Source organism: Onychomys torridus, chromosome 21 (genome assembly GCF_903995425.1).
Source record: "Onychomys torridus chromosome 21, mOncTor1.1, whole genome shotgun sequence".
Lineage (NCBI taxonomy): Eukaryota > Metazoa > Chordata > Mammalia > Rodentia > Cricetidae > Onychomys > Onychomys torridus.
In genome coordinates, this window is record NC_050463.1 from 1132379 (window position 1) to 1141826 (window position 9448).

At 60.2% G+C, this 9448-nt stretch overlaps 1 protein-coding gene across 1 annotated transcript; it reads left to right on the top strand.

Annotated features, from left to right (window-relative positions):
• Positions 1-1822: 1822 nt before the first annotated feature.
• Cnn2 (calponin 2) lies at positions 1823-8614 on the top strand. The gene is made up of 7 exons (XM_036171381.1): positions 1823-1974; positions 4699-4820; positions 5609-5675; positions 5769-5906; positions 6283-6399; positions 6732-6878; positions 7584-8614. Exons 1-7 carry the CDS (start codon positions 1912-1914, stop codon positions 7848-7850), a joined length of 921 nt encoding a protein of 306 aa, XP_036027274.1. The 5' UTR covers positions 1823-1911; the 3' UTR covers positions 7851-8614.
• Positions 8615-9448: the final 834 nt, after the last annotated feature.

Below are 9448 nucleotides of genomic sequence, written 5' to 3' on the forward strand. Positions count from 1 at the left end.
CGGGGTCACCAGTCCCTGGGCAGCGCAGGGTGGATGGTGCTCCTCGTTTAGTGTTCGGGAAGCTAGTCTAGGCTCAGGTGGGCAGGAGGGAGCACAGGCTTGCTCCTGGTGGGAACGGAGCAGTGGTAATGGCGTCACGGCACTTCAGAGAGACGGTTGAGGCTGGATTGGTTTACTCGTTATTTTCATGCACACCAGAAGAGGGCGCCAGGTCTCATTACAGATGGTTGTGAGCCACCATGTGGTGCTGGGAACTGAACTCAGGACTCTGGAAGAGCAGTCGGTGCTCTAACCTCTGAGCCACCCCTCCAGCCCCTCATTTATTTATTTATATATATTTTATTTTAATGAAAAAAATTCAGGGCGGTGGTAGTTACTAATCCCAGCACTCAGGAGGCAGAGGCAGGCGGATCTCTGTGAGTTCGAGGCCAGCCTGGTCTGCAGAGCGAGTTCCAGGACAGCCTGGGCTGCACAGGGAAGCCCTGCCTCGAAAAACCAATGAATAAACAATAAATACATAAATAAACAAACAAACAAACAATAAATATGCATGTGTGTCTGTGCACCACGTGTGAACAGTGTCCACAGGGGTCAGGAGGGGCGTCGCCCCCCCTCCGAGCTGCAGTCACAGGCCGTTGTGAGACGTCTCTCTGGAGATGTATTTTAAGTATGGGGGTGAGGGGCGTGCCCTGGAGATGGAGAAAGAAGGAGAGGCAGACAGGGCGTGCTGGAGAGACGTCTGTCTGTCTGTTCAGTGGTTAGAGCAGGGGCTGCTGGCTCAGAGGACCTGGCGAGGCGGCTGCAGTCACCCTTAGCCCTGGTCGTGTTCAGCATGGCCGCCCCGGCCTTCCTGCCTGCTCCCAGGAACCCGCGCTTCCCCAGCTCGGAGGTTCGCACATCCCGCGCTGCATTGCACAAGCTCAGCCCGACCCCCAGAGGAGGTGGTGGGGATGAAGGTCCTGCAGACGCCAGTGCTGGGTGAGCTCTTCAGGAGGAAGTCTGCTCCTGGGGCTGTCGGCCTGTGTTCTGTGGGCAGGGCAGGGCCCTGGGCTCCCTCAGGATCAGTGCCACCCGCACAGGGGCTGGCTTTTGTGTTTGCGTTGAGGCAGGGCCTCAGGTAGCCCAGGTTGGCCTGGCACTCTCTATGTAGCCAAGGATGACCTTGAACTCCTGACCTCCCAGCTGTGGGGTGACCACTGTACGCCCGTCCCGTCCGTCCGTCCGTCCGTCCGTCCGTCCGTCCGTCCTCAGGGCATCTCATGACCTATCCTCTGCCATTGCATCCTCACCAGAGGGCCGGCAACCCTCAGCCTCAACCCACAGGCCCTTGCGGCAGCCGGTCCCCAGCCGACGCCTTCGTCTGTCAGCTTCCTGCCACCCTCCATGTTTTTGCGCCCTTTATTCTACCAGAAGGCCTTTTCATTTTGGACTGAGAAACTCCTACTCATGCGTCAATGCCCTCGCTCCCACGGCCTCCTCCTCTGAATTAGCCTGCCCGGATTCCTGCCTACACGCCCCGGCTGCAGACGCCCAGGGAGGAAACCAGCCGCTAAGTGCCCGCAGCGGCACGGAGGGCCCTCACCCCAGAGCGCAGGGTTGGGGTCCCGCCCAACAGTCCTCTCACTGCGGTCCAGGGCGGGGAGGTAAAGCCCCTGGCTGCCTCAGTTTCCCCTAACTCCGAAGGGAAGCAGGGCGAGGGCCCCTCCGACCGGCCGGGGTGCGGGGTGGCTCCGTCGGGCGGGGGGGTCCCGGGTGGCCGACGGGGCTCAGGAAGTCGCGGCCACAGGAATTCGGCGCTTCCAGGCCTTATAAGGACATTTGCTCCGCCAGCCAATCGGCGGCGGGGGCGGCGCCGGGCCCTGCCCGGGTGCCTGGTCCGCCCGTCCCGCGCCGGGTGCCGCGGTCCCCGCCATGAGCTCCACGCAGTTCAACAAGGGCCCGTCCTACGGGCTGTCGGCCGAGGTCCGGAACCGGGTGAGTGGGCGCGGGGCTCGGCCTCGAACGCACGGACGCGCGGCGGCTGCGCCCTGACACCCGAGGGCTGGGGCCGCCCTGGTCAGCCGGCGGGCTCGGGGGTCCGGGGGAAGGGACCCCGCTTCTCTGCACCCGGGGTGCTTCCTGCAGCCCCGCCCCTGGACACCCCGCACCCCGGCACCCCGGGAGCGCTTCCTGCACCCCGAGCTCCTTAAAGGATGGGAAGCAAGACCCTGGAGGAGGCGAGCGGGCGGGGGTCCGGGAGGACCGGCCCCTGCGCCCCGGCGCCCCTGCGCCCTGCGCCCCTGCACCCCTACGCCCCCGCGCCCCGCGCCCCGGCACCCCTGCGCCCTGCGCCCCGCGCCCCGGCACCCCTGCGCCCTGCGCCCCGCGCCCCGGCACCCCGGCTATGGTACCTGCCGACACTCCCCCCGCCCCAGCCACTTAAGTTGGGGACGGGAAGGGGGCGGGGCCCGGGCCTCCTCAACAGGGTGTGGTCCCCTCCTGGGACTCGCCCCACACCTGAGAGAGGGCTCCCCGGGGTAGCCTCGAACGCAGCGGGGCATCACCAGTGCCCAGGGGCAGGACACACCGCGAGGCGTCCCAAGCTGACGACGGGGGGCGGGGGGCACTGACCCCAGACTCTGCCGCTCAGGCCTGACCCCCCGGGCAGCCCCGCCACCGCGCACACCCGCCTGGCACCTGGGCATGCCGGTTTCACGGTCGGCAAAGCCGGGCCACCTGCTTGGGCACGCCGAAGCTTCCGGGACAGCGCACCTGCGGCCCGCGGCACCTGCCAGGTCCCCAGCAGGTCCTCACCAGGTCCCCAGCAGGTCCTCACCAGGTCCCCACCAGGTCCCCACCAGGTCCCCACCAGGTCCCCACCAGGTCCCCACCAGGTCCCCACCAGGTCCCCACCAGGTCCCCACCAGGTCCCCACCAGGTCCCCACCAGGTCCTCACGAGGGCCACGAGAGGCGGCCTGCCTGCTGGGTAGTGAGATGCCGCCTGTGCGCTGCCTTACCCTCGGCCTGCCCCGGGGGCGAGCTGCCGGCCCAGGTCCCGCCCCGGGCTCAGGGAGGTTGCTCTAGCTCCCGGGAGACGCACGGCGTGCGTGCGCTCCGACGGCCCCGACCGATTCCTGCGGGGATGGGGGGCGGACACCTCCCTGAACAGAGGAGGTGAGACCGAGGAAAGCCCCAGGGACCGAGCGGTTAGGAGGCGAGCGGGGCGCGGGGAGGACAGGTCAGTGCCCGCTACCCAGGGGAGGAGGTCGGAGATTCTGGCTGACTGCGGAGCTGCGGGAAGGGACGGGACGGCCTTGGCCAGCCCTGCAGGGGCTCACGAAGGGTTGCATCCTCCACCGGGAGGTGAGCCCAGAGAGCGTCGTGCCTCAGTTTACCCCCTGGCCGGCCCCACATCCGGTGAGGCTTTATTCAGTCCGGTTGAGGGTCCTGGCCACTGGGGAACAGCTGGTTCTGATTTAGACCCGGGAGGCCACCGCATTCCTGGTAGTTAGTGGCCGGCGGGCTGGAATGCGCTGAAGGGCGGCCGGGGAGGGAGGTGGCCGCAGCGGGTGGGACTCTGCCCCCCTCCTTGGCCCTCGGAGCCTCCAGGGACGTGGCCCAGCTGGACCTGGCACGTCTGGCATCCCGGGCCAGCCCCTGCTCATTCCTGCGGGACTGGGCGGCTCCTGGACGCGGGAGCAGCTGGCCCCCCACCGCCCGCGGCCTTTGTCAACCCTGTGAGCAGCTGATGCCACTTGAAAGGGTTTAAAACGACAGGAATGGGGAAGGGGCTCCTGTCAGCAAACAATCTGTCCAGATAAGATGGGGGACTGGCCGGGTGGTGGCGGCGGCGGCGGCTGCTGCGCTCGCCTTGAATCCTAGCTGTCAAGGGGCAGAAGCAGGCTGACAGCGGATCTCTGAGTTCGAGGCCAGCCTGGACTACAGAGGGAGATCCAGGACAGACAGGGCTACACAGAGAAACCCTGTCTCAGAAACAAACAAAACAGAAAATGGGCAGCTGAGGCCTGGGGAGCCGAGAACCCCCTGAGGTCCTCCACATGGCAGGAGCTGGGCCCACAAGGGCAGCTCCCTGGGCCCTCTAGTCCCCTGGGGGAGGATGGAGAGGAAGATCCTGGCACGACCCCTGCCTGCCCAGGCCTGAGATGCTGCCGCAGGGGTGGGGTAGGTGTGAGCCCATGGGAAGTGGGGGTGTATGGGGGAATTTGAGGGTTTTTTTTTGTTTTTTTTTTAACCCAGTCATGTGGAGACAGTCCACCTGGGGAGGCCTACCAGCTGAAATATTGCTAGGCCATGAAAAAGAACGGGCCTCGGATGGCCACTACCATGACAGGGGAGCACCTTCTGGATTCTGTCCTCACAGATTGAAGTCAGACACCAAAGCCCCGGCACATAGGAAGTGCCCAGAATGGGTGAAGCCAGAGGCAGGAGCCAGGCTGGGTGTGCAGCTCAGTTGGCCGAGTGTTCGGGTTTTACCCCAAGCACTTCACGGTGGCACACAGGTGTCATCCCAGCTCTGGGGATGTGGAGGCAGGAGGGTTGGTTCAGGGTCATCTTCAGCTGTACAGTGATCCGAGGCCAGCCTGGACCACATGAGACCCTCTGTCCCTTCTTCCCCTGCTGTCTTTGACCTCATCCATCTGAACGCTTCAGGAGGTGTGTTTGCACCCCAGCTCAGCGCTATGCTCTTTGCTCCTCAGCTCCTGTCCAAATATGACCCCCAGAAGGAAGAGGAACTCCGCAGCTGGATTGAGGGACTCACAGGCCTCTCCATCGGCCCTGACTTCCAGAAGGGTCTGAAGGATGGGGTCATCCTATGCACGTGAGTGCTCACAGGCACATAGGCCTCAGCCTTGGTGTTCTGTGCTGTGTGGCTTGCTTTGCATTTCCAGTTGGTTTTTCCTCTTTCTTGTCTTATTGCATAGTCTCTCTTTTACTTTTCATTCATTACTTCTTGTCCTTACTTTATTTAGGGTTTACTTCACGTGTGCGTGCGTGTGTGCATGTGTGTGTGTGTGTGTGTTTAGGGTCTGTTAGGGCCTGTTAGGGCCTGTGTGCCCCTGTGTGTATGTACACATGAGTGCATCTCCCTCAGAGGCCAGAAGAGGGCGCTCCGATCCCCTGGCGCTGGCTGTGAGCCATCTGACATGGTGCTGAGAACCTAACCCAGGGCGTGGAACAGCGACAAGCACCCTAACCTCTTAGCCCCCTGTCTGGCCGTCACTGCCTTTCCCTGCAGTTCTCAGCCTCTAGTCTCATTTGTCTGTCCCTGCCTGAGGTTGTCCTGTGGCATTCTCTGCATTCCCCCAGCTGTGAGCAATCCTATCCTAGGCCTTCTCCTTCCGGCTTCAGTGGATAATGCTTCTGGAAGTTTCTCCATGCTATGCATCTGCCCTTGGGAGATTCCACAGTTGTGCACGTTTAAAAAAAAAAATTATAGTCAAAATTCTCAGATTCCCCTAAAACCCTACAGTTCAAGATTACAGTCCTAGCATCCATTGTCAACAGCTTGTTTGTTGGTAGCTAAAGGGAAGCTGAGGCTGGGTAGAGGCTTCATGAGCTTGCTGAGGTCGGGATGCCAATGGAGGATCCTGGATCATTTCTTCCCAGACTCATGAACAAGCTGCAGCCAGGCTCTGTCCCCAAGATTAACCGCTCTATGCAGAACTGGCACCAGGTGAGGGCTGTCGAGTAGGCGGTGGGAACGGCCTGCCCAGCCCATGTGTACACCAGCGTCCCTGCTCACCGTACTTCCCCTGCCCCCTCCCAGCTAGAAAACCTCTCCAACTTCATCAAGGCCATGGTCAGCTACGGCATGAACCCCGTGGACCTGTTCGAGGCCAATGACCTCTTTGAGAGCGGGAACATGACGCAGGTGCAAGTGTCTCTGCTTGCACTGGCGGGAAAGGTAAGGTCCAGAGAGGGTTGGCGGGCAGCCCAGCGTCACACAGCGAGGAGGCTGGTGTCCATGCGCAGATGAACCAGACACAGGCCACTCTGATGCGAGAGGCAGGGAGGGGAGAGAATTTGCTGTCTAGAATCTCCCACCTTCCAACAAGAAACTGGAAAGGTGGGTAGCACAGGGTTTAAGGCTGAGGGCCCAGCAAGGTCGCAGAGGCCACCAGGAGTCCCTGTATGTGGGTTGGACGGATGGCTGGGGGCTGAAGGGCGGGGCCAGGCACCTGCAGGGACTGGATATATTCTGGGGCACTGTATCCACTGTCTGATGCTTGCAGCTTGAACCTGAATTCAGGGCCCCTGGCTCTCCTCCCCCGCCCCCCCAGGCCAAGACCAAGGGGCTGCAGAGTGGTGTGGACATCGGGGTCAAGTACTCAGAGAAACAAGAGAGGAATTTTGATGACGCCACCATGAAGGCCGGCCAGTGCGTCATTGGGCTGCAGGTAGGTGCCACAGCACCCTGGACAGTGCCCTGGCCCCTGGAATTCCAGGGAGGGTCTAGGCCAAAAGTTCTCAGCCTGTGGGTCACGACCCCTTTGGGCCCGAACGAGCCTTTCACAGGGGTCACATATCAGACCTCCTGCATTTCAGAGATTGACATTATGATTCCTAACAGTAGCAAAATTAGATATGAAGTAGCAACGAAAATAATTTTATGGTGGGGGTCAGCACAACACGAGGAACTGTATTAAAGGGTCACAGCGTCAGGAAGGTTGAGAACCACTGCTCTAGAGCCTGGCGGCTACACCCTAACCCCCCGACATGTCTCCTGCAGATGGGCACCAACAAGTGTGCCAGCCAGTCCGGCATGACTGCCTATGGCACCAGACGACATCTCTACGACCCTAAGAATCACATCCTGCCTCCCATGGACCACTGCACCATCAGCCTCCAGATGGGCACCAACAAGTGTGCCAGCCAGGTAGGTCCTGCCCCAGGCGTCCTGCCCCAGGCACCCAGGCTGTGAGTCTGCCACGCTCTTTGTCCCCCGCCTCAGGGATTCTAGACTCAGCTCTGTGTCTTGCTCACTGTGTGTGCTTTCAGTCCTGACAACTCTACTCCGTGCCCCCGATATGTCCACCCCCATCTGATAGTCATGCCTGTGTCCCCGAGGTTTTGGGAACCTCAGACTTTGTGGAAGTCTCTGTTCCAGATGGAGAGGCTTCCTAGCTGTCAAGGGGAAAGTGGAACATGATGCTTACAAGTGGTCAGAGTTTTATTTACTTATTTTTTGCAGAGGGCTGGGTTTGAGACAGGGCTGGACTGTGAGACTCTCAGCAACCTGCCTCAGCCTCCTGAGTGCTGAGAGTCAGGAGCCGGCCGAGGCTCAGCGTGGAGAAGCACGTGTGAGACTCTGGCTTCTGTCCCAGCATGGCATAAACTGGGCATTGACATGCTCGCTTGCCATCCCAGCACTCAGAAAGTGGAGGCAGGAGAATCAGGAGTTCAGAGTCATCCTTGGCTACATAGTGAGTTTGAGGCAAGCCTGGGCTACATAAGACCCTTTCTCCAAACAAAAAACAGAACTGGTTTTAGCTAAGCTTTGGAAATCCTGGAGGGAATTGCAGGGGGCTGCATATGGAAGGAATTAAGGGGTCCCCCTTCTGAGCCCCTCTCCCCTCTCTAGGTGGGCATGACGGCTCCAGGGACCCGGAGGCACATCTACGACACCAAGCTGGGCACCGACAAGTGCGACAATTCTTCCATGTCTCTGCAGATGGGTTACACGCAGGGCGCCAACCAGAGCGGCCAGGTCTTCGGGCTGGGGCGGCAGATATACGACCCCAAGTATTGCCCACAGGGCCCAGCAGCCGATGGGGCTCCCACTGAGGGTGATGGCCATGGCGAGGGCCCTGAGTACCCGGCCTACTGCCAGGAGGAGGCGGGCTACTGAGCACCCAAGGGCGCTGGCTCCCCACATCAGCATCCCTGTGTGGGTTTCTTTTCTTTTTTTAATTCTTCTTCTGTGTTTTCATTGTGTTGTTCTGTTTTTTTGAAACGGCCTCACTTTGTGGCCCTCTCTAGTCTGGAACTTACTACAATCCTCCTGCCTCTGCGCCTGAGGGCTGGGAGGACAGGCCTGCTATAGCTGAGCTCCCTCCTCACCCATCATGCCTTGCTTCCTTCCCAGGATTGACCCATCGGGCAGGGAACATGGGGTCCTTGATGGGGTAGCCAGGCTGTGGGTTTCCCAGCAGGCTGTGGGAAAGGCTGGCCCCAAACAGGTTCCTGTTTCTTCACCTCTTCAGTTTGTGGTTTGCGGACTGTGGAAATTGCAGGTGGTTTCAGTGAAAGAAAACAGGAGTTTTGTGTTTTGTCTGTCACCCCCAAAGGTGTGGGGTGCTCCTGGGCCTTAAATACTGTGGGCCTTCTGAGGGACTGCGTTTGTTTTCCCGAGACCCTCAGACCTTACTCTCCCTTGCCCGGTGGGGAAACTGAGGCCTGGGACTGAGTGAAGCGCTGCCCGCACCCGCTGCCCTCTGGTCCTTCTGGGTTTCCACCTCCCACCTCCTCCTCCTCCTGCAATGGGCTGATTAGCTGTGCTGGGCCCGCCCAGCCCCGAAAGTGCTGCATCTGACCCGCAGGGGCCTCTGCAACGCCAGATAATGTGAAATACTTTGTGTGGACCAAAACCAATAAAAACCTCCATTTCTAAGACTGAAGGGTGTTCCTGAAATTGGTGGTGACGGAGGGGGCCCGTGTAGAAGCAGGGGCAGGCCATGTTGGGGGGAAGGAGGAGACACTGAGGCCCAGTTGAAGGAATGATTTGAGGTCAGGACTCAGGTGGAGGAAGAGGCAGTCTCCCTCACCAGGCTCCTTTGAGCATCCCGCACATCCTCAAAAACCCACCTCTAAAGCCCCCTTTCCCGCGCTGACCCTTCCCAGGGCCTTCTGGTCTACCCATCCCTCCCTCCATGTCTCCGCGGGAGAAACATTCGAGGGGTTTGCTCAAAATCTGGGCAACTATCAGTTCTAATCTTAGAATGTTGGGCCGCCACCTGATTCTGAGGTCGCCTAGACTACTGAAGGGCTAAGAGGGGGTGGGTGAATGAATGAGTGAACGAATGAATGAATGGACGTGGTCAGACCTCCATTTTGTGGACGAGCTCATGGAGGCTGCATGTTAAAAGTCTGGCTAGCGGCTGGTGAGAGGCATCAGGGAGTAAAGGCGCTTGCAGCCAACCCTTCCGAGAAGGAAGGCAAGAACAGACTCCAGGAAGCTGTCCTTTGACCTCCACAGATGCGCCATGCACGCATGCGTCCCGCCCCAATAAGCAAATTAAAAATAAAGGTGGCTCACGGCGACGCCTTTAACCCCAGCACAGAGGACCTCCAGTTCGAGGCCAACCTGGTCTACAGAGTGACTTCCAGGCTTGCCAGGCCTACCACAGTGTGAGCCAGTCTCAAATAAATATTTAGGATTCCGTGGGGAGAGGAGACAGAGGGGCCTCCTGCAGGGGCGGCCTTTCTGAGGTGTGAACTCAAACGGGG

What these genes read in the sequence shown, in the direction of transcription:
- Cnn2 (XM_036171381.1), top strand. Translation starts at nt 1,912, where the DNA reads ATGAGCTCCACGCAGTTCAACAAGGGCCCGTCCTACGGGCTGTCGGCC. An exon ending in CGGCCGAGGTCCGGAACCGG is followed by an intron (nt 1,975 to 4,698) that starts GTGAGTGGGCGC and finishes TTTGCTCCTCAG; the next exon opens with CTCCTGTCCAAATATGACCC. An exon ending in AGTGCGTCATTGGGCTGCAG is followed by an intron (nt 6,400 to 6,731) that starts GTAGGTGCCACA and finishes TGTCTCCTGCAG; the next exon opens with ATGGGCACCAACAAGTGTGC.